The sequence below is a fragment of the Gopherus flavomarginatus genome, chromosome 5 (assembly GCF_025201925.1).
Source record: "Gopherus flavomarginatus isolate rGopFla2 chromosome 5, rGopFla2.mat.asm, whole genome shotgun sequence".
NCBI lineage: Eukaryota > Metazoa > Chordata > Testudines > Testudinidae > Gopherus > Gopherus flavomarginatus.
Window position 1 is genome coordinate 73,879,869 of NC_066621.1, and position 25,360 is coordinate 73,905,228.

General features: G+C 44.7%; 1 protein-coding gene across 10 annotated transcripts in view; it reads right to left on the reverse strand.

Moving 5' to 3' along the window:
• NAV2 (neuron navigator 2) overlaps positions 1–25,360 on the reverse strand; it is a 356,425-nt gene that overhangs the window by 142,008 nt on the left and 189,057 nt on the right. For all 10 annotated transcript variants that reach the window (XM_050955210.1, XM_050955208.1, XM_050955206.1 and 7 more), the window contains one exon: positions 2,623–3,730. In XM_050955210.1, coding sequence (XP_050811167.1) covers positions 2,623–3,730 — 1,108 coding nt within the window. The remainder of the gene's footprint in view (positions 1–2,622; positions 3,731–25,360) is intronic.

Genomic DNA, 25,360 nt, shown 5'->3' on the forward strand with positions numbered 1-25,360 from the left:
GCATGTCTGCGGTATGTCCACTGGACCTGCGGGGGCCGGCGAAATGGCCGTCCGCCTAGGGCGTCAGAAACCCTGGCGCCGCTCCTGGCTGGGCTATAGATACAGGTTGATGAGCCTAACATAGACTTAGTTAAAAGAGCTGGATCTTTGAATTCAGGTAGTAGAGAACCATGCATTAACACATCCTGATATGCCAGATTCAAACCCTGCTGCTGACATCCCACCCTGGAAGGCAGGACCCCAAGATCAAGAAGATACACTAGCTCCTTTGGGAGTCACCTATAGCTGTATCTAGCACATAATGGCTCTTTAGGGCAGAGACTGTCATTTGTTCTGCATCTGTACAGCTCCTAGCACAGTGAGGTCTGGGTCCATGGCTGGGGCTCCTAGGCACTATGGTAATACGAACAAACAACAGTAACAGTAATAGGCAAAGTTTAAAATTTGGAACAAACTTAAAAATGATGCTACAAATTATATTCTTCAGGTCTTCCAAATAGGTACACACTATTAGTGATTGGATCCCTTTTTATTAAGCATGGATTTACTTTTCCTCTTCATTTTTCAAGAAAACAAGATGATACATTTTGATCTTTCACTTTAACTTCTGGCTGGGCAAGTTAATTTGATTTTTTTTTTCAAGTCTGCAGCAGTTTTTCTGGCAGAATTGTACAGTTTGTTTTGCATTCTTTTGAAAGGTCAAATAAATATTACCTTGAGACTACCAATCTGTTATTAGAGTTATAAAAATAGTATGGTTAGCAGCTCAGCTGCTTTCATGCTTAAGATGATACTAGTACTGAAAACACTGAATGGAGATCAGCTCCAAGTCACTTATTACACTGGGTTTTATTTTGTCTTTTTCATCAGGACATTATAGTCATAAACAGACAACAATCCAATGCCTAACTCACACTTGCTTGTTCATGGGGATAAGAAATGTAACAACTGAGATCTGATCATGAATACTGGGGGAGTATTTGAAAGGTCAACTCAAAATATTTTTTAATTTTATGTCCATTTTTTCACACATATAGATGAGCACTCTTGGCCTTTTGGCTACTATGCAAATCAGTTTAACATGTCCCATGTTGGGGGACAGGCTCAAACACAGAGGTCTTTTTCAATCTTTATCTACAGCATTATAATGCTAAGAAATGCACTGGCACTCTCCAGCTCCAAACAGAGAGCTGCATCTCTAATGGGTTTGTAAACAAATAGCAGGCTTGGTCCAGCTCGCCATCAGGTAAACGTCAGATGCTGCACTGGTGATGATTTGAAAATCGTGGGTTTCAGAGCAGGGTGAATCCAGAAATGTTAATATGTATTTTAATAGTGGCACCAAGTTCTCTGTATGTATAAATATCTCCTGTCTCTGTGTTCCATTCTATGCATCCGAAGAAGTGAGCTGTAGCTCACGAAAGCTTATGCTGAAATAAATTTGTTAGTCTCTAAGGTGCCACAAGTACTCCTGTTCTTTTTACCAAATTTGTTAGTCTCTAAGGTGCCACAAGTACTCCTGTTCTTTTTACCAAGAAGAATGTAATATTAATATGTATTTTGATCAGGTTAATCATTCACAGGTGGCTCATTTTCATGCACTGGCACAGCAGGAAGCGTGCACAGCTTTTTACAAATATCCTGTACAATGCAGAAAAATAGTATTATGATACTAAAATAGCCTGATTATGTCCAGCAATGGGCAGGTGCCCAAGGAGAGGGGCACAAGGATCCCATTTTATGTTCCCATATAGGGGCCGAGCATACTATCAATCCTTTTGCTTCCCTGAGCGCAAGGATCGTTCCATGCACCTTTGTTTCAGATCTATGGAGGAGGCAGGGCTATGGCCCAGCTCCCCTGAGTCAAAACCTACCAACTGAGCAAAACCCACTCATTGGAGAATGAATGCTTGACCCTAACCAAGGATTGAGCTGCAGCCATGCTCTTCCTTCAATCCTAGGCCTCATCTCCACTATTGACATTTTCTAAACATATCTCAGCATTGCAAACACTGAGTTAGCTTCACCACTGTTAGCAACATTAGGACCACTGGTGTAGAGGGGCCACCAACTACTGCAACCATATTTAACACTATGACATATAAAAGCCAGTCTGATCAACACAATGTTAAAAATGACCACGGCAGCAGCTGGACTATCTACAATGGGTGTCGAACAGGGCACACACTCCAATGGAGCTGAACTGGTGTCTCCAACAGTTGGAAGTTTTGGACACAGCCTTGCAGACATCATACCTGCCTAAGGCACAACGCCTACAGAAGCTCCCAGTGCTATACTGCAACTCCACTCTATCCACCATAGGCTAAGACTGCTACAACTGAACCATATAAACATTACATCTAAAGCACACATACTGTATACATACTATTAACAAGCCAGTATTATAAAGTCAGCTTTAAGCAAACATAGTATATGAGGCAGCAATAATTTACTTCTTAACTGTTGGGAACAATAACTATCTCAGCTATGACTGTTGTTTTTTAACAGTAACTTGATAAAAGAACTGTCAGCACCAATGCAACCACTGTACAATTTTTCTCCCCCTGCCTCCAAGTAACCATATCATAAATGGATAAAAATTTCAGGTTCAAAACACCCTACCTGTACATGAAAGGAGCTACTGTGGCAGTGTTCGGGTGGTTGTATTGCTGTTGCGGATGAGGTAGTTGAACACTCACAGTATTGCTTCCAGTAGTCTGTGTGGTACTAACTGGCCCATTGACAGCTTGGGTGCTGCTGCTACTGTTAAGAGCAGACACCCCTCCTATCCCTTTTCCTTCTGAGGAGGCTAAACTTGAAGTGGAACTGGAATTCCTGCTGTCTAGTTGGGTCTTCTGATGAGAGAACCCTGAGCCAGGTTTTCCACTGCGGCTTCTCTCACCTTCCTTTGCAGAAGTTGGGGCACTTGAGGATTTCCCTGTGGTGTTTTTCATTCCTGGTTTTGGTATGCCACTGTGTGAAGGGGCAGAGGCCTCCTTCTTGGCACTATTCAGCTTTCCTCCTTTAGGGATAAAGCTTGCAATCTTGGAGGACTTTTTTGGCATCTCTGTTGTAGCTGGTGCTGTCTGTTCTTCTTTTGGCTCCTCTTTAATCTCCTGCTTCTCCGTTACGGATATCCTTTTTGTAATGTCTTTGCTTTTATCCTTTTCCTTCTCTTTCTGTTTCTCTTTCTCACTGCCCTTTGGGGAACTTTTCTTATTAGTCAGTGCCCGGCTAAAAGTTCTTTGTGCAATGCCCTTCAGTGCAATTTTGGGGCTACTGGATGTTGGTCCTGGGTTGTTCATATTTCGATTTGCAGCATCTATCTCTTCACTTTCCTCAAAGCTGGGAAGTGCCTCTAGTCTTTCACAGCTAGTGTCCCGAGACCCTGAGCACTCAAGGGATGTTCCTCCTGCTTTGGAGCCTCCTTTGCTATTGAAGAGTTTTAATTTCTCAAGCATGGATTTTTGACCATTGGGAGTTGCTTTGACCATTTCTGAAGGTGGTTTTGGAGACTCTGGAATTGGCTGCTTTACAGATAACATGGAAGACGTGGCTGTGTGCTTCGCACTAAGGGACTTGCTGCGCCAGGGTTTAATGGCAGAGCTGGGCTGGGGTATAGCTGATGAGTTATTGCAACTAACAGCATTTGTACTGCTGCTGCTTTGAACTGAAGATGGTACATTTTCATTCATTCCTGTGGACTGGGAGGTTGTACTGTCTGCTGGCTCTGGGAAAAACAAACAAACAATAGTACCTGGTATTAAAACAGCTCTGATTAATGCAATTCCTTTCCACCACAAAAGGTCTGGTGCTTTAGACTACTACTACTAGGAAAGAAAGTTTTCTCATTATTACAAACTACAGCAGTGTCACTAAACAAAGTAAGACTGCTACTTTATTGAGGGGAGAAAAAAAATCAGAAAACTCTCACTATGGAAATTTACATGTATTCACAGTTTTACAAACACACCTAAATGAAGTTAAACATGCAAAAGCCAGATGTGTTTTAGAAAGTCCTGTAGATCTACACTGCATCTTCATTAGAAATTACATGTGCATTATTATCTGATCAAGGCTTTTCCTCTGCTTTTAAAAAAATCCTTACTGCTCAAGTTCATTTCTTAGAAAAACCTCAAGTGTATTTAAAAAGAAAAACTGCATGGAGGAAAAAAAACAACACTGAAGTTAGTTCCAGTTAATGGTAGTTTCAAATTCTGATATCCATTAAAAACAGAGGCAAACCCATTCGGCAAAAATAAAACCAATTGTATCCTTATTCATGGAGTGAACCTAAGTGATACATTTTTATCTAATAACTACATCCAGCTGCAAGAAGAGCTAATGTCAGTAACTGCAAACCCTTCTTCAGTGAGCATGAATCTCTTGTTTGTTTAGGTTTTTTTAATGTTACTTGCTTTTCTTAAATAATAAATTCAGCACCTAAAGAAAGCTTGAAAATCACACTGGCTTACTCACCTATCAGTGGCCACTTCTCTTCTGAAGTTTCTCTTTGCAAAGTTTCCCTTCTGGAGACGTTACTCTCTCAATTATCACAAATACGTTTTCTGTTAAACGGCTCATGTTTCCAATTAACTTTTGTCATCTCTAACTGTTCGGCCGCCCAGCAGCCTGCTGGGGATTAACGGCTTTTACCTATATTTCCCTGCCCTCTAGCAATAAAGTAAACTGAATATAGAGCTGCTTTTTTTAATTTAAAAATAAACAGCAGTTGAGAACGTACATTTTCAGCGGCCGGAACAGCACTGTGAATTCAGTTCTGTAAATCATGAACTGCTGCAACCACACAGGGGCTGTTTTACTTCACTTTCAGCTGCTCACTGAAGATACAGCTTTGTTAACCTCACTCGTATGATCCAAACCAGACCTCCCAAAGATTTAAAGCACATACATCTTTATGACTTAGTGTAGATCTGTGTTTTTAGGAGTGTTGAAGATCCCTTTATAACACAGTCAGAGTCGTTCCACATTGTTATGTACCAAATGGAACAACAGGAATTAATGGTAATTTTTTAAAAAAGAAGTCACTACTTATATGGGAAGATTTCCAGTGCTCTGTTATTAACTACCAACTACTAGAGTGGCTTTCTAGCCCTCTCCTCTGGAAAGCTTTTCTCAGGTAGATGGAGAGAGGCAATGGTTACCTCAGTATACAGGGGCACCAAGGGCTTGATTCTGAACTCATTTACCACAGGTTTTACTAGAGCAACTCTACTGACTTCAATGCAGTTACTCCTGATTTACTCCAGTGTAAGAGCAGAATCAAGTTCCAAGTGTCTCACATCCTCTTCTGCCAGGTGGTGCTTGAGTGCCACTCTCTCTGCCTGAGCTCAGCACTTCACATTCAATCACATGGATTAGGGAGTGTGGAGCAAATGCATTGGATGGTACAGGAGTCACAGGGGGAGGGAAAAGAAGGATCCAGTGCCATCAACTCTGCCCCCAGCTAGGAGGAAGAAGGGGATGAGAAAGACAGGAGCTGCTTGAAGAGCAGTCAGTAATATTGTCCCCTCCCTGTTTTCAAAATGCTGCAGCACCACTGCTTTACACTCCATGTTTCTGGCAGTAATTTGGTTCTCTTTGCTGCCACTTCCACGATCCATAGCAAGGAGGAAGCAGGGTAAGAATTGTGCCTGAAACACAGTGCCTCTAAGGCTACATCTACACAACATACCACTGGCATACATACATACATAGCATACATTTAGCTACACTCCGCAATGAAAAGCATACCACGTCCACACTGCAGTGCATAGCTACACATGTCAGTGAAAAGCTGTGGGGGGAAAAGCTTTAGCAGCTCCTCGGTGCCAGAGTCTTTCACTGCTGCCAGAGTTGCTCCAGCAGCAGCGAGCTGCCAGAGCCTTCTGTGTAGTGGGTAAAGGCTCCAGTTGCGAGGAGGCAGCAGGACACTACCGTGGTACAAATAGCAGTGTAGACAGGGAGGCAGGACTTGGGCGAGTAGAGAGCCACATAAAGTAATGTATTCAGGTACATACACATACCCTTCATGTGTGTCTGTAATCTACTCACCTAAGCCATGCTTCACCATCTACACTATTTATACCCATACAAGGGCCCAGGGCCAGATTAACCTATGGGGGCCCCTCATAGGGGTAATGGAGCATGGCATGGGGTGGGGGGGTCGGTCTCCAGAGCAAGGGGCCTGCCAGGGGCAATGGGACATGGCATGGCAAGGGTGGCCCCACTCTACCCAGCCCAGTGCGAGGGCACTATTTACAAACCAGCAAATGACAGACACACAATGGCCCACCCGGCCCTATGCTGCCAGCATGCACCTTCCGCTAGGAGGTGGGCCCATGCCGTGCACCACAGCCCCCCTGCCCAACACCAGAATAGCCCCCCTCCCCTCTGGATTCCCTGTGGCCAAAGCCCACCCCCCAGACCAGGGGACTGGCAGGGTCTCAGGGCACAGTGCAAGCAGAGAAGGCCAGGGCCCCTTCTGAGCATGGGGCTGACTCCATGGTGCCACTGCCGCCATTGTAAATCCGGCACTGCTAAGGGGACAATATGTGTATGTACAAAGCACACTGCCGAAAGATGGGTATGTCTACACTGCAATTAGACACCCATGGCTGGCCTGTCCCAGCTGACCTGAGCTCAGGCTAAGGGGCTGTTTAATTCCAGCGTAGATGTTCAGGCTCAGGCTGCAGCCTGAGCTCTGGGATCCTCTCCCCTCGCAGGATCCTACAGCCTGGCTCCAGCCTGAGCTGGAACCTCTCCACCACAATTAAACAGCCCGCTAGCCCAAGCCAGCAAGCCCAAGTCAACTGGCATAGGCCAGTCATGGTTTTTTAAATGCAGTGTAGACATACTCTAAAGATTACTCTTGGGGTGGCGTAGCTGAACTACACCTTGCTGAGGACTGTCTCTAAAATAACAATCTAGTCCAATGGGACTATGAAGTAAGATGCAGCTTAGCATGTGTAAAGAGCCTGGCACTTTGAAAATATTGATGAAGAACATGCCAGCATTTTTTTTCACAACTAAACCTGTGAACATTAGAAATTGTGTGTGGGGCGGGAGGTGTCGATTCCAGAAGAGGCAAAACTGCTTTTGTAATGAGCGAGCCACTCTATTATTGGGAGTGGACTACATCCAGCCTAATCCAATTGGCCCTGTCAATTGGCTGGTTCTCCATTTGTGAGGTAAATCCCTTCTCTTCATGTGTCCTTATATAATGCCTGCATCTGTACCTTTCACTCCATGCATCTGAAGAAGTGGGTTTTTTACCCACGAAAGCTTGTGCTTACATCAATCCGTTAGTCTTTAAGGTGCTACCAGACTCCTCGTTGTTTTTACAAAGGGAACAGTATCAGAGCTAGGGTTAAAACTCAGGAGTTCCTGGTTCCCAATTCCCCTCTTTCAATCTCTCTCTTTTCCTGCCTACTCAATCCTAACCTCACCCTTTCCCCCATCCCAACCTTCTCTCTCTCCCACTCACACACGCACAGTGGCCACTGGTCCCTCACCACACACACTTAAATGTGGGACCCAATTCTACTCTTATATACATGTAAAACTAGCAAAACTCCAGTAACTTTAGATGAGTTACTCCTGATTTATGCTGGTGTCAATGAGATCAGAATTAGGTCATTGTGAAACATTGGAGTATTGTACTAGATTGGGGGAGTGGAGGGATTGGAATAATCTATGAACCAGTATAATGCAATTATTAGTTTCTGTATCTGATACTTTCCAGGGAAAACCATTTGATGTCCATGAATGTCTGACTTTGCATCTCTGCTTTTATTATAAGATGTGTAAAACCTAATGAAGCCAGATAGCCAAATTAAAACTGTTCTGTGGGGGGAAGAATTGCTTCAATATAAGAAAATTCCAATCATCTAGGATTATCTGTTCCTTTGTTACAACCAGTTTGCCAAATGTTTTTATTCCTACTAAAACCAACCACTTATATTGGTAAAAGAATTGGGTTCTGCTCCAAAAGTGTGTATTAAAATGTTCTTTGTCCTACAAAAAGCAGATACCCCAGCATAGAAGATACACTAGTATGAAGGGAAAGATTAACTCAAAAGTTCATAGGCCTGATGAAAAGCTGAGTGAGTTTTATGATAAGTTTATTAATTCCCTTGTGATCCTTTGTGGTGGTGATGTTTTCTTTCCTTGGCAGCCTACATTAACTAAATTGACAACAAATGAAATGTGTTCAAAAACAAAAGACAGCCTAGGCTAAATAATCATTTCTCTCCTCATTTCAAAGACAAAATGTTGGCCTGAAGTCCATTTTATTCCCAATGTTTCTGTTAAAAAGATGTTGGTGGTCTAGTACCAATGCCAATATACACTGTAATATGGGTAAATCAGATTTCAGTTGCTCTTGTAAAACCTTAACGGCATCTGCAGTCCTATCAATTTGTGATGAGAAAAGAACATCTAGAGTCTTATGATTTAAATTACCCACTTAAATCTTTGAGAGCACATAGTATAATAAGGGCTAGAAAATAGATCCTATTTCCTAAGATTTGTCAAGCTAAGTCTAAACAAGTGCATTCTCATTTGTTTCAACTGAAAACCATCTGAAATGCAGACACTAGAAGCAGCAAAAAGCAGCACTTACACAGATGATGTTCTCAACGTTCTAAGTAAAAAGTCAAGATCTTCACAGTATCTTTCCATAAAAGCATATAAAGGTCCCTTGATTTCACAGATATGGAGAACAAACAAAATGTTCTCATGAAAAGACAAATTCTTAGTCCAGTGCATAGCTTAAGTAACGAGGCTGCATTCTGTGTAATAGATGCAGAAAAGGGAAATCCACACTTGAAATTCAGGTTAGGAAGTGGTAGAAGACCTGTTCTATGGCCATTATTCTAGTCTCACAATGGCACAAGGCTGTTGTGTTGCTCCATTCCCAGGGTAGAGGAATGACTGGTGTATCTTGATTTCTCCCCCGTCCAGCCACCAAACCATCCTCTTTCCTGGCAGTACTGAGGGAGTACAGCAAAGAAGACTTCATACCAGATAGCCACCTCTGCCTTATTAGTAATTCATTATGCTTGGCAAACAATGCTTAGGGGTTATTGAGGCTTACATATTTCTACCAGGAGTCTACTGTAAAATTGAAATTTTTCCACAAGCTTAAATAATGAGACCACGTACAGAAGAATCTGCTTAATGAGGTAGCTCTGCACGTGGCCTTTGTCAAAATTAGCAAACTTTATGATTAATAAAAAAGGTACCATTTCAGTAGTAATGCTGCTGCCTATGGAGCTGTAGAGAGCATACTGCCTGACCGGGCAGGCGCTCTGGTATGGGAGGATGCACTATCTGTCCTGGAATAGTGACTGAGCCTATGACAGCAGCAGGTGCAACAGCAACCACATGAGGTGCATAATCATTTTTTTTTCTTTAAAAGCAGAGATTCCCAGAAAGAGAAATGCTCTGTGATGCTATAGTGAAGTGTACAACAAACATCTCATTTAACAGAAAAGAAATACACTTCACTGAATTGGATAGAATCACTTGCTTCCACTTTTACTCATAGGATTTCAATCAAGATGTTTCCCCTTTAGAGGGGATTTAATTTTCTGTAATATGAAACAAAAGTCACATTTATTCCTTGAAGTCTGGAGCATTATTTTCCCCCAACAGGAGGTAAGCTCTATATGGTAAACTTCAATTGCTGTTTTGCATACTCAGCACTTCTGAAAAACGGGAACAAGATTTGTGGAAACGTCAGTCAGGAAACTTTCACATTTCTGCAAAGTCTTCTTTTGTTCACATTAAGCTGCAGTATTTGAAACAACAATTCAGTTGTTTGTGGGTTTGTTTCATTAAGACTCAGCAGTTTCTGAGAGTGGAGTGGGGGAAAAAAAAGCTGGAGCCCAGACAACACTTTTCTCTCATTGTCTTGACATAACTGACTAAGACACTTGAATTCCTAGTTGTTTTTGTTTAGTTACAGTAAAACTTAAACGACTCTCCACATGACTGGCTAAGAACAAGGCCAGAGGGACCTCTATCGTCTGGATACAAGTTATGCCATTATGAAATAATGAAACAAGTGGACTGCCTTTTGAAACCAGTGAGTTTTTAATTTAAACCTAAACAAATACCACTCCTGTTCATTGTCCTTAAAGATTTCTCTCATTCGTAAAAATAAATCCTTGACAGCCTGGGGTGACAGAGCCATCAAAAGGCATTAATGGGCTGCAGACTAGGGGCTGTAACTGCACCCCTCACTTGGATGATATACATAAGTTAATATTCAGTGTTCCAATCTAGGCACACTTTAACTACAGTCAGAATGCTGATATAGAAATGGCAAGCACTAGGAAAAATGTATACCGATAATACTGAGCAGGCACTCAGACATCACACTAGACAATATTTGTTACTGAATGACTTATTCTGTCAATCAGTAAAGTTGTGTAACATGTAACAGTAACAGTAAAGTGATAGTAACATTGATAAGGTTGCCAATTTTGCTTGGACGTATTTCTGGAGGTTTCATCACATGCCATAATCTGTAATTAAAGATTAATCTTTAATTCCTGGAGACTCCAGAACAACTCTGGAGGGTTGACAACCCTAAATATTGGTACACCTAGTCTCTGTCTTGTTCTCTGCCTGCGGAACACAACATATAGTCTCCTGAGGACTAAAATGCTTTAGTTTAACTGCAGTCATTGGGCTCAACACAGGAGTATGTGTGTGAGATGTAACGGTCTGCCACAGGCAGATGATCTGATGGTCTCATGTGGCCTTAAACTCTCTCTAGATATGACATCAACAATTTGAAAAGACTGAATTTACATTTTAAGCGAGAGTCAATCTGAAATCTGTGTCTGTACAAATACTTTGCTAATGTTTGTGTCCGTACCAATGTGCACACACAAACACAAAATCTGTTAATCTTGGTTATCAAAATGGCCAGTGCCCACAAGTGTGGTCTTTTCTGCTGCACCTGCTGTAGTTCTATGAGCAACTCTCTCTTATGGGCCAGGATTTCTTCCCTCTCTGCTTTCTGACCAATGAGACTGTCTTTCCCTCTCTGACCTAGGGCTTGTCTACATCAGAAAGTTGCAGCGCTGGTGAGGGAGTTACAGCGCTGCAACTTAGGAGGTGTACACATCTGCAGGGCACCACCAGCGCTGCAACTCCCTGTTTGCAGCGCTGGCCGTACTCCCGTTTTGTCTCGGGTGTAGAGGATCCAGCGCTGGTGATCCAGCGCTGGTAATCAAGTATAGTCACTTACCAGCGCTTTTCTTGACCTCCGTGGAATAAGCAGGTATCCCAGCATACCTGAGGAAGCCTCTGGTAATCAAGCTGGTCTCCTTCCCCGGTTTGCTCTCGCGTTCCCCGAACCCCGAGCAAGCAGGTCTCCTTCCCTGAGGTTTGCTGGGTGGTTCCGGGAAGGCGAGAGCAAACCGGGGAAGGAGACCAGCTTCGCCGCGGTTTGCTCTCGCGTTCCGCGAACCCCGAGCAAGCAGGTCTCCTTCCCTGAGGTTTGCTGGGTGGTTCCGGGAAGGCGAGAGCAAACCGGGAAAGGAGACCAGCTTCGCCGCGGTTTGCTCTCGCGTTCCGCGAACCACCGTGCAAACCGCAGGGAAGGAGACCTGCTTGCTCGGGGAACGCGAGAGCAAACCGCGGCGAAGCTGGTCTCCTTCCCCGGTTTGCTCTCACGTTCGCCGAACCCCCGAGCAAGCAGGTCTCCTTCCCTGCGGTTTGCAGGGTGGTTCGCGGAACGCGAGAGCAAACCGCGGCGAAGCTGGTCTCCTTCCCCGGTTTGCTCTCGCGTTCGCCGAACCCCCGAGCAAGCAGGTCTCCTTCCCTGCGGTTTGCAGGGTGGTTCGCGGAACGCGAGAGCAAACCGCGGCGAAGCTGGTCTCCTTCCCCGGTTTGCTCTCGCGTTCGCCGAACCCCCGAGCAAGCAGGTCTCCTTCCCTGCGGTTTGCAGGGTGGTTCGCGGAACGCGAGAGCAAACCGCGGCGAAGCTGGTCTCCTTCCCCGGTTTGCTCTCGCCTTCCCCAAAACCCCTTGAAGCCGCCCAACAGCGCTGCAGTGTGGCCACATCTAACACCACTTGCAGCGCTGGTTGCTGTAAGTGTGGCCACTCTGCAGCGCTGGCCCTATACAGCTGTACTAATACAGCTGTAACAACCAGCGCTGCAAAATTTTAGATGTAGACATGGCCCTAGTTGGTTTATACAACGTATGGTAGCTGGAGTGGAGAAAAAAGTCTGCAAGCACAGAAGAGTTTCGGCATGGACATCATTATGTACTTTCCAGTACTTCACCACATAAAGGTCCAGACTGTCCCTCAAAGACACAGGGCTTGGCTACACTGGAGAGTTGCAGCGCTGTAAACCCACCACCAGCGCTGCAACTTACTCACCGTTCACACTTGCAAGGCACATACAGCGCTGCATCTCCCTGGCTGCAGCGCTGGTTGTACTCCTGCTCTGCCTCGGCTTTAAGGATTGCGGCACTGGTGATGCAGCGCTGCTCTGCAAGTGTGGCCACCAATGGTGATGCAGCGCTGCTCTGCAAGTGTGGCCACCAAAAGTGCTGTAATTGGCCTCCGAGGTATTCAGAGGTATCTCAGAATGCCTGTTCAGCCACTCTGCTCATCAGTTTGCACTCTACAGCTCTGGCCTCAGGTGACCCGCCCTTTAAATGCCCCGGGAATTTTAAAAATCCCCTTCCTGTTTGCTCAGCCAGGCGTGGAGTGCAATCAATCAGTGAATCTTTCCAGGTGACCATGGCTCCACGCACCAAACGAGCCCCAGCATGGAGCAATGGCGAGTTGATGGACCTCATCAGTGTTTGGGAGGAGGAAGCTGTGCAGTCACAGCTGTGCTCCAGCCATAGGAATTACGATACCTATGGGCAGATCTCAAAGGGCCATGACTGGGACGCAGTGCAGTGCAGGGTTAAAGTAAAGGAGCTGTGGAGTGCCTATTGCAAAGCCCGCAAGGGAAACCGCCGCTCCGGTGCTGCCCCATGACCTGCTGTTTTTATAAGGAGCCGGACGCAATACTTGGAGGTGATCCCACTGCCAATCCGACGACCACGATGGACAGTTCAGAGCAGGGAGAGGAGGGGGAGGTGGAGGGGGGGAGGAAACCGAGAGTGAGGGTACTGGGGTGGAGGGAGACACCCCGGAGTTCCAGGAGGCATGCAGCCAGGAGCTCTTCTCAAGCCAGGAGGAAGGTAGCCAGTCGCAGCAGCTGGAACTTGTTGGTGAAGAAGAAGCAGAGGAGCGGGTTCCCGGTAAGCAGCTTTTATTTTCAGGATGGAAATGTTTCGGGAGAGGAGGGGGGGTTATGGCTGCATGCATGCATGCCTAGATGTGGAATAGCCCATTGATGTGGTCTATCACGTCGCGGAAATCGGCCTCGGTAATCTCTTCAAAAGTTTCTGCCAGAGCGTGGGCAATGCACTAGCGCAAGTTTATAGGGAAAGCCACTGTGGTCCTCGTCCCAGTCAGGCTAACACGTCCGCGCCACTGTGCCGCGAGGGGTGGGCGGACCATTGCTGCACACAGGCAAGCTGCATAGGGGCCAGGGCGGGATCCGCATTGCTGTAGAAAACCCTCCCTTGCTTCCCAGGTGACCCGCAGCAGCGAGATATCTTCCAGGATAAACTCCTGTGGAAAATATTGGGATAGTGTTCAGTGTAGGTCCCCCTGCAGCTGTTTGCTTTCCCCAATGCACAGAAACCCCAGTACAGCCCTGAACCAATCAGTCCCCCTTCTCAGGTGACCCGCAGCAGCGAGATATCTTCCAGGATTCATTAACTCCTGCACCCATTCCCCCTTACTCACCATTTCTTCACTGCTGTGGGTTGTGTGTGCTCTGTTTGGTATGTGGAAAGTATGCTAAAGTGAGACTCTAAACTCCTTCGCTGTGATTATACATAATGCTGCCTCTCTGTTAAATGTTTCAATTTTTGTCTTTCTAATAACAGTGTCCTTGAATTCCCGACTGGCTGTATCAGAGACTGCTGAGAGGCTACAAAACCTGAGGAAGAAGCCATAGAAAACCAAATAAGATACGGTGAAAGCAGTTATGAATCAGTCTGCCAGAGAGAGTAAAAAACTGGAGGGAAAAAATGCAGCAGTGGAGGGAAAGAGAAAGCAGGAGAAAGGCAATGGCTAAGAAGAAAAGCACGAAGCAGCTGATAAGGATCCTGGTGCGCCAAACGGACTGTATCCAGTCACTCGTAGCCATGCAGGCAGAGCACTACCGTGCCGCCCCCCCCTCCCACCCCCCAGTCCCAAAGCTCTGTCCCTTTTGCCTCAATGTCAGCTCAAAACCCCCTTCTCCAGCATCCAGGTTCTTACCACCACCAGCTGCCCCCAACACCTGTACGTACACCTACCAGCCCTGAGAACTACGACCCTTATCCTCTGCACTCAACCCCCATCACCAAGCAGCATTTTCATCCTGAAATGCAGCAGTCATTGCACAGCACTCCAGGAAGGACATATTCAAACCTCTGACTGTACAGTTCATCACTCCACCCCCCTGCCCTTTTTGTTATTTTCCTTTCAATAAATGAATTCTTGGCTTTTAAAACAGTTTTTATTGCAGAAAGTGAAGATACCGTAGCCCCGGAAAAAAACAGGCACTGCAAATCATTGTAACCACTGCACTTCACTCCCGTGCAAGGCACCAAACATTACTGTTGGTTTTCAGCCTCAGATTCATCCCTCAAGGCATCCCCAATCCTTGTAGCCCTGTGCTGGGCCTCTCTAGTAGTCCTGCTCTCTGGCTGTGCAAATTCAGCCTCCAGGCGTTGAACCTCAGATGTCCATTCCTGACTGAATGTTTCACCCTTCCCTTCACAAATATTATGGAGGGTACAGCATGCGGATATAACCGCAGGGATGCTGCTTTCCCCCAAGTGGAGTATTTAACTGGAGTATTGTGTCCAGTTCTGGGCACTGCATTTCAAGAAAGATGTGGAGAAACTGGAGAGGGTCCAGAGAAGAGCAACGAGAATGATTAAAGGTCTTGAGAACATGACCTATGAAGGAAGGCTGAAGGAATTGGGTTTGCTTAGTTTGGAAAAGAGAAGACTGAGAGGGGACATGATAGCAGTTTTCAGGTATCTAAAAGGGTGTCATCAGGAGGAAGGAGAAAACTTGTTCACCTTAGCCTCCAATGATAGAACAAGAAGCAATGGGCTTAAACTGCAGCAAGGGAGATTTAGGTTGGACATTAGGAAAAAAGTTCCTAACTGTCAGGGTAGTTAAACACTGGAATAGATTGCCTAGGGAAGTTGTGGAATCTCCATCTCTGGAGATATTTAAGAGTAGGTTAGATAAATGTCTATTAGGGATGGTCTAGACAGTATTTGGTCCTGCCATGAGGGCAGGGGACTGGACTCGATGACCTCTCAAGGTCCCTTCCAGTCCTAGAGTCTATGAGTCTAAGTCTAGCTTCCAATAAAGAGATCTCCAGCATCCTTTTAAACGGCCAAAAGCACACTCCACAGTCATTCGACACCGGCTCAGCCTGTAGTTGAACTGGTCCTTGCTCCTGTCAAGCTTCCCTGTATACGGTTTCATGAGCCAAGGCATTAATGGATAAGCGGGGTCTCCAAGGATCACAATGGGCATTTCAACGTCCCCTACTGTGATCTTGCGGTCTGGGAAAAAAGTCCCGGCCTGCAGCTTCCTGAACAGGCCACTGTTCCGAAAGATGTGTGCATCATGCACCTTTCCATGCCAGCCTGTGTAAATGTCAATGAAACGCCCACGGTGATCCACAAGCGCCTAGAGAACCATAGAGAAATACCCCTTCCGATTAATGTACTCGGATGTTAGGTGGGGTGGTGCCAGAATAGGAATATGCGTCCCATCTTTCACCCCTCCACAGTTAGGGAAACGCATTTGTGCAAAGCCATCCACAATGTCCTGCACGCTCCCCAGAGTCACGGTTCTTCTTAGCAGGACGCGATTAATGGCCCTGCAAACTTGCATCAACACTATTCCAGCGGTCAACTTTCCCACTCCAAACTGGCTCGCGACCGATTGGTAGCTGTCTGGAGTTGCTAGCTTCCAGATTGCAATAGCCACCCGCTTCTCCACCAGCAGGGCAGCTCTCAATCTCGTGTCCTTGCACCGCAGGGTGGGGGCGAGCTCCTCACACAGTCCCATGAAAGTGTCTTTTCTCATCCGAAAGTTCTGCAGCCACTGCTCGTCATCCCAGACTTCCATGACGATGTGATCCCACCACTCAGTGTTTGTTTCCCGAGCCCAAAAGCGGCGTTCCACGGTGCTGAGCATTTCCGTGAATGCCACAAGCAATTTAGTGTCATATGTGTCAGGTGACTCGATATCATCGTCGGACTCCTCACTGTCACTTTTTATCTGAAAGAACAGCTCCACTGCCAAATGTGATGTGCTGGCGACACTCATCAGCAAAGTCCTCAGCAGCTCGGGCTCCATTTCCCACAGAAATCGCGCTGCACAGAAACCGCTGGGAGAGCCACAATGGTGCCAAACGTGGATGGGAAAAACAGTGACTGCTGGGATGTGAAGCGATGCACCACGGGGCATTGGGACAGGAAGTGGAATGACCCGCACCCTTCCGTCCCCTTCCCACAACCCACGGCGCCAAAATGGGACGAGGTGCTCTGTGCGATAGCTGCCCACAATGCACCACTCCCAACAGTGCTGCAAATGTGGCCACTCTGCAGCGCTTTCCCTAAAGAGCTGTACGAAGACAGCTGTAACTCCCAGCGCTGCACACCTGCAAGTGTAGCCAAGCCCACAGCCTGCACTGGAGGGTAGGATGGAGCATACTATAAGAAACAGCCCTGAGGAGGAATTGTATTGAGTCAGCCAGATTTCCTGCTGAGGTGCGAATACAACAGTGGCAAATCTGTCATTCCAGGAGAGGTGCAGCATGCACTCTGCTCTACCCCTGCAACTTTATAAACTGATGTGAAGAAAGGGTGGGGCCATGGCTTCATTCTCATCCTGCCCCTCCTGGGGAGGTTATGATACTAGCACCAAGTATGCATTTTGCAATTACACTATAGCTGGCTCCTACAAAGGAACTGAATGTGGGGGAAGACAGTTATGCAGACTCAGCAAAGAGGCCGAAGACCAAATGGACCACGCAGACTGAACTACCCTCTTGCCTTAGAGATTTCCCTTCCAGGTGAGGGTAGAAAAACACTGGCATTTGTGCAGCAGTGTTGGAAGCTAGCATTACTGTTGTGTCTGTCCTGTGGTTGAGTAGTGGACTTCAGTTTTTGTGGCTGCCCATCTGAATCAATTCACTCAGCAATAAATTCATGCAAATTTATATTAAAAAAATTAAAAACTGGAAATGTGTAATAAGTGTTGTAGCACTGATCAAACAACAAGGAAATTCTGGGCCAGATCCTCAGCTGGTATAAATTACTGTAGTTCCACTGTCATCAAAGTTCTCAAGATTCGGTTTAAGCTTCACTATTGGGTTTTGATTTTTTTTTCCTGCTGTACTGTACAAATTAAGGACACCAATTAAGATTCCTGGCTTTTGCCAGCTGTTTCAAAACGTTATTTAAATATAGTTTTATTTTGTGTTTAATATTCCTAAAGTTTATACCAACTATGGCAAAGTTTCTCAGTCTTGTATAAATCTATTTCAGTTATTGAAACTTCAGACTCTTTCTGTTTAGATAAAAAGATCTGGGCATATTTTGAAATGTCAAATTTGGCCAGTTAAACAATTGTAAGATTAAACACAGACATGATTTATTGCATACTTGTATCTTGTCCTGTAACTGTATTGTACTGCTGGATTTACCCTGCAATGTCTTTAAGCTACCCCATGGGCATATATACAATGTAAACATATGATCAAGATTAACTGAGATGGGCCAATTGTCCTCTAAAAATATGTGTAATGAATGAAAAATAAATAGTAGGACAGTGGCTAGTAAAAACTGTGCAACGTGGATTTATTGAAGTGCAACAAAAATCATAACAGAAAATTAAAATTACACCAATAAATAAAAAGAACAGGACTACCTGTGGCACCTTAAAGACTAACAACTTTATTTGAGTATAAGCGTTCGTGGGCTTATGCTGAAATAAATTTGTTAGTCTCTAAGGTGCCACAAGTACTCATTTTCTTTTTGCAGATACAGATTAACACGGCTGCTACTCTGAAACCAATAAATAAATAATTAAAAGGATTCACAATGAAATGTTGTAGAGTAAGATTCTAGGCTAACCAAGAAATTTGAAGCTTAACTGAGCATTAGAAATGTATATACACTGTAGGCAAAACTCCTTTCCAGGCTCCTGTGGCGAACTGGGAATGTTCTTAATGTTTTCTCTGAATACTGTGTTGGTGCCTCAGTGTCTCCTGTGCAGTTCTTAAGAATCTAGGTGGTGGAATAAGGGTGTGTGATTGCTACAGAGCAAAGGGCCAGTGCACCAAAATGCTTGGCACTCTGTCTCCTAGCAACTGATGGCCTGGGCCCCTCCTCTGCAAAGGTGTCAACTGAAGGTGTTGGAGACAAAGAGATCAGGTGACCTCCTGGCCCGGGAAAGGGACTGAACAGAGAGGAGGGGCTGGAGGGGGGTTTGGAGTCTGGAGCAGGCTGGGGACAAAGGGTGAAGTGCAGGCATGGGGGTCTGGCTCACTGCCCCCCTAGAATGGACCCGGCCAACGGGTCCGGTTCGCTGTATCTACAATCTCTGTTTTAGACCCTGTCCCTGTCATCAAATAAACCTCTGTTTTACTGGCTGGCTGAGAGTCAATGTCTGACTGCAAAGTGGGGGTGCAGGACCCCGCGGCGTCCCCAGGACCCCGCTAGGGCAGGCTCGCTGTGGGAAGCGCACGGAGGGGCAGAGGATGCTAAATGATCCAAGGAGAGACCCAGGAGGTGAAGACGTGTGAGCTTCTTGCCCTGAACATGTCTGCTCCAAGGGAGAGGAGGCTCCCCAAAGTCTTGACTGGCTTTGTGGGGAGCAGTTCCAGAGCATCGCCCGGTGACTCCGTGACAGCTCCTTAAGATGCATTTTAATGCTTCACCACTATTACATTAGATTTGCTCTAATCAGAAGCCTGAATATAAGAATTAGAATATAGGGATTTCCTAGTACACCAAGTAAGCTTTAACAGACAGAATTGAGGGTATGGCTACACTTGAAACTTCAAAGCGCTGCCGCGGCAGCGCTTTGAAGTGTGAGTGTGGTCGCAGCGCCAGCGCTGGGAGAGAGCTCTCCCAGCGCTGCACGTACGCCACATCCTCTACGGGTGTAGCTTGCAGCGCTAGGAGCCGCGCTCCCAGTGCTGCGGCACTGTTTCACTGAGGCTGTCATGGTATAATTCCCCACTCTGAACCTTAGCATCCAAAAGATGGGGTACCAGCATGAATTCCTCTAAGCTCAGTTACCAGCTTAATACTTGTAGCGCTGCCACCAACCAGGAATTCCAGTGCCTGGTACACTCTGGTCCTCCCAAAACCTTGCCCGGGGAACCCCAAGACCCAGTCCCTCTGGATCTTAACACAAGGAAAGTAAACCCTTTCCCTCACCGTTGCCTCTCCCAGGCTTCCCCTCCCTGGGTTACCCTGGAAGATCACTGTGATTCAAACTCCTTGAATCTTAAAACAGAGAGGAAAATTCACCTTCCTCCCTTCCTTCTCTTTCCCCCTCCCAGACTCTCCGAGAGAGAAAGTAATCCTAACACAGAGAGAAATTAACCTTTCTCTCCCCCTTCCCTCCTTTCTTCCCACCAATTCCCTGGTGAATCCAGACCCAGTCCCCTGGGGTCTCAACAGAATAAAAAAAAAATCAGGTTCTTAAACAAGAAAAACTTTTAATTAAAGAAAGAAAAAACAGTAAAAATTATCTTTGTAAATTTAAGATGGAATATGTTACAGGGTCTTTCAGCTATAGACACTGGGAATACCCTCTCAGCCTAAGTATACAAGTACAAATTAAAATCCTTTTCAGCAAAATACAAATTTGAACTCCTTCCAGCCAAATACACATTTGAACTCCTTCCAACCAAATACACATTTGCAAATAACGAAAACAACCATAAGCCTAACTTGCCTTATCTACCTAGTACTCACTATTCTGAAACTTATAAGAGCCTGTATCGGAGAGATTGGAGAGAAACCTGGTTGCACATCTGGTCCCTCTGAGCCCCCAGAGTGAACAACCACCAAAATCTAACAGCACACACACAAACTTCCCTCCCTCAAGATTTGAAAGTATCCTGTCCCCTGATTGGTCCTCTGGTCAGGTGACAGCCAGGCTCACTGTTCTTGTTAACCCTTTCCAGGCAAAAGAGATATGAAGCACTTTTGTTCTATTAACTCTTACTTATCTGTTTATGACAGAGGCTTTACAGTGCTGTATCTTGCAGCACTCAGGGGGGTGTTTTTTTCACACCCCTGAGAGCCAAAGTTGCAGCGCTGTAAAGCACCAGTGTAGCCATGGCCTCAGAATGGTATGAGGTGCTTTTTCATTGCAAAAATACTGCTGCTTTGGCCATTTCTCCTGACGCACCCAAAAGACAGAGAAGCTCAGGTGAAGTTGCCACCAGCTTGTCACCTTCAGATCACTACTTAACATTGTAAAGGCCCTTGTCAATTTCTATGTTACTTCTAACTGCTTGAACTGAGCAGAGCAGCAAAACCACTGGCGCCTGGATGAAACTGCTTGCTGTCAAACTACTTTCTAAAGTTTGGCAGAAGAATGCCAGGGACTAAATCAGGGCTTTTTAATAGATGAGGGGATGCAATCTCTCAGGACTGTATCTATCAATGCCATTAGTATAGCACTAATATAGGTATTTGCTGAGGTAACTAATCAGCCTTGGGAGATAACCTTATGAGGATTCTGCCTAGTAGCTGTGTCAGTCTGTATCAGCAAAAAGAACTAGGAGTACTTGTGGTATCTTAGAGACCAGAAGTACTCCTCGTTCTTATGACAGGAGTCAGTGAGCTCTCCTCACCGTTTTTGATCTGGGAATATATGCTGCAAAGTTGTGGTGATTTTATCAAAATCTTGCAAAAAAGTTCTTACCATTTTCCAGGGAGAAATTTTACTCTTTGTGCAGACCAAAATGGCAGTACCATGTGTGTCCTAGCCTGGTAGCAGATACAGAAGTGTACAGCAATTTGCTACATTTTGGGGGATCCATTATTGCTGAGAGACTCTTAAGTACATAAAGTTATTTCTAAACAACTGTCAAGCACTACTGAGTCAACTTTTACTAACCCAATCCAATCTATTCTGTTCCTTTTTGTAAAGGGAACGCAGGCTTATAAACAGAGACACAAGAATGTGAGCCACTGCTGCTATTAAAGATGCTGTGCACATGGAAGGGTGATCCCATAGGCACTAAGGAGTATGTTTCCCAAGAGAAGCCTTGATACTTCAGCTGTTTGACTGTAATTAAAACCAATGGAAATCAAATAACTAAATCTACACTGACTATCCATGAAAAATACTATGAAATTTGCCCCTAAAATCACAGGAGTAAATTGTATTTAAAAACAAACTCCTATAACATTCATTAGTTACTGTTTGTAACACACAAACCCATATGAGCCAAATCCTGTGGACCTTGTTATGCAGCCCTCACTCAGGCAAATTTTTACTAAAGTCAATGAGAGTTTTGCCTGAGGAATGACAAAGTAAAAACAGAGCTAGCTCATGACCATTCTCCATACAGGGGAATAACGGCTTTCCTTGCAACTCAGCTGCATAAGACCAACCTGGATCTTGGGTCAGGATACAGGGCGAAGAAGGGCGGGGACTGTGGGAGTAGGCTGGGGGGAGATGAACAGCAGATGAAGCCACACCCCCACTCCCATGCATTGGCTAGTGCAGCTGGCTGGAAGAAAGATGGAGATAAAGTTGCAACTGGTAAAAGACTAACACAGCATGCTCCCTCTGCTCTGTGGAAAAGAGGAAATCTAGAGAAATTTTGATACAGATGGGTGTTTCTGGGGCATAATTCCTTTCAATCTAGTTTTGGGTAATGGTCACAGAATATGGCCTATACCTTTAAACAAATGCCAATAACTGCATGAACCCAAGCAAATTCTATGATATAAATGCAAAGGATCAACAAGCAACACCAGGAATAAATACGTTCTGAAGATTTTATACCTCTTTTAGTTAAATTTAAAAAAATGACAGGCTTCCCAGAAAAAATCTCCAGCATCAGACAAACAGATCATTCAAACTAGAACACATACATACACAAACAAGTTTTCGGTCAAGACATGTCAGTCATATTGTACTGAGGATCAAATTGGACATAACAAACATTTATCAAATGCTTTCAACATAAATTATAATACAGAAAACAGGTTAGGATTATTCACCACTTCTGGTTTCTGTTAACACACATAGCACAACTGAAGAAAAATGCCAGTAATTTTACATCTGTACCACTGAAATTATGGATTTGTCAAGACCAGTCACTTAAACTGCTTTGATCAGCAATTTGATTTGGACAGGTAGGTCATCAGTCAGAAGTAACTTTCAAATCAAGCGTGAAAGAGTTACAGACAATTATTCTAAAATAGTTTGTTGGGGCTTTTTTTAAGAAAGAAGGTAAAATTTTGTGTTTTCTCTATGTGCAATATATTGTTTATTTTAAAAAGCATTTTTGTATTAAACAGTATACCTGTGGCCTGAGATTTTTTGCCACCTGCCCTACATGCAGCACCTCAAAAAAAAATTTTAACACAGTGAAACTGCTAAAATTTGTCAAGTTCCAAGCATGGAGATATTCCCATTTTATTGAAGCTAAACATTTTCATTACAAAGCGAACTCAAAAGTATAGCCAATTTATAACTTAATTTTTAACCTCATGTACATATGCTTTCCTTTTAAAATCTCTACCCACTATTGCAGTTGTTAGCATTAATTAGCACGTGCAAAAGGGTGCTCCTTCAACCTCTGAACATAAACATTAGATTCATATGAATCTTACAAAGAAAGAAAAAGCTCAAAACCATGTCAAAAATGTAAACAGCAAAGACTACTGAACATGGATGTTGGATTTGAGAAAAAAATACTTTAACTTACTGCTATTTGTTGCACGAACCAAATGTTTCATCCTATAAAAGTTCTTTCCAGTTTTCTTCTTGCTCATGTTGTGTTGATTGATAATGAGGATGATCTTTTCTTCACCTCAAGATCCTCTATTTAATTTTCAGTCTCTAATGAACTGTTAATCTTTCTGATGTTCTCTAGGATAGAGAGACTTTCCCACTCCACCTCTCCCTCCACCCTCACTCCATTCCTCACAGAGTTGGACTGGATGCTACTGAATTTGGCACAGTTAAAAATCAATTTCAGTGATGATATGGCAGTTTGTTAAAAAAGGGTCACTGACTTTTCAGGATCAATTAAAGTATATCAGAGTTCTCATTTAGAAATCACAGTAACATACTATGTAAGGGTCATTGGTTGAAATATCAGGCTTTTCAATTTCACATTTCTATATGAATTTAATAACATACCTATTTAAAACAGTAAGTTACGCTCACTGACTTAACAGAAGATTTTTTTTGGGATAGTGAATTGCAACAAATGTAAGTTAACTTGAACTACTTGTACAAACTAACTCTCCTGAAAGTCTTCGACTATTTAGTATAGATGAGCCAAACAAGTTCAACATGTTGGTAAATGTAATGATCTCAAAATGCATACATCTGTTTAAGACTTATAAAATCAACCAACATTGGAATGATTTTTGTGACACAGAATAGGAAGGACATAGAATTTTAAGGGTGATTATTTATTTATTTAAAAGCAGCAGCTACATCGTGGTGCTGTAAATAGCTTCCCTTTGTTACACTAATCAGGAGATCAGAGTAACTGACAAACGATCCTGATGAGCCTCTAAAAATTTTGGTTTACTCAGGACAAAGGTAATGATAGTTTAAAGTAATGCAGAAAATAGTCTAACAAAACAAAAAGTCTAAAAATATATGTTCTGTACAGCATGCCACACTTAGGGTACGTCTACACTACGGGATAATTCCGATTTTACATAAACCGGTTTTATAAAACAGACTGTATAAAGTCGAGTGCATGCGCCCACACTAAGCACATTAATTCGGTGGTGCACGTCCATGGTCCGAGGCTAGAATCCATTTCTGGAGTGTTACACTGTGGGTAGCTATTCCGTAGCTATCCCATAGTTCCCGCAGTCTCCCCTGCCCCTTAGAATTCTGGGTTGAGAGCCCAGTGGCTGATGGGGCAAAAATCATTGTCGCAGGTGGTTCTGGGTAAATGTTGTCAGTCATTCCTTCCTCTGGGAAAGCAACGGCAGACAATCATTTCACGCCCTTTTTCCCTGGATTGCCCTGGCAGATGCCATAGCACGGCAACCATGGAGCCCGTTCAGTTTTTTTTTTTTTTTTTTTTTTTACAGTCACTGTATGTGTACTGGATGCCGCGGACAGAGGCGATACTCTAACGCTACACAGCAGCATTCATTTGCTTTTGCATGATAGCAGAGATGCTTACCAGTCGCTCTGTACCGTCTGCTGCCAGTGTAATTGGCAATGAGATGACGGTTATCTGTCCTTCTGTGCTGTCTGCTGCTATCATGGGTGCCCCTGGCTGAGATCGGCTGGGGGCGCAAAAGCAAAACTGGGAATGACTCCCCGAGTCAATCCCTCCTTTATGGTTTCTAAAAATAGAGTCAGTCCTGCCTAGAATATGGGGCAAGTGTACTAGAGAACCAGTGTATCAGATAGCACAGCTCCTCCGTGTCAGATCCAGCAGAAATGATGAGCTACATGCCATTCACAAGGGGTGCTCCTGCAACAACCCCACCCATTTCTTCCCTCCTCCCCCAACCTTCCTGGGCTACCGTGGCAGTGTCCCCCCCATTTGTGTCATGAAGTTATAAAGAATGCAGGAACAACAAACAGTGACTTGTTAGTGAGATAAAATGAGGGGGAGGCAGCCTCCCGGTGCTATGACAGTCCAGGCAGGACATTAAGCGGTGTGGAGGAGAGGAGCACAGCATGCTGCTGCTATGATAGTCCAGGCAGTACAGAATCTTTTCTTCACACAGGAAAGGGAGGGGACTGAGGGAGCTCAGCCCCCAGTTGCTATGATGAGTACAGTTACCAGCCGTTCTGTCCCATTTACTGGGAATGACCAGGAATCATTCCTATTTTTACCCAGGCACCCCTGAGGCCAGCCATGGGTATTCAGCAGTTATCAAGCACGGGCTGATGGTGACGACGGATAGCAGTCATATTGTACCATCTGCCACCGGGGAGGGGAGAAGAGCGGATACTGCTCTTCACTGCTGCAGCATCACGTCTACCACCAGCATTCAGTAGACA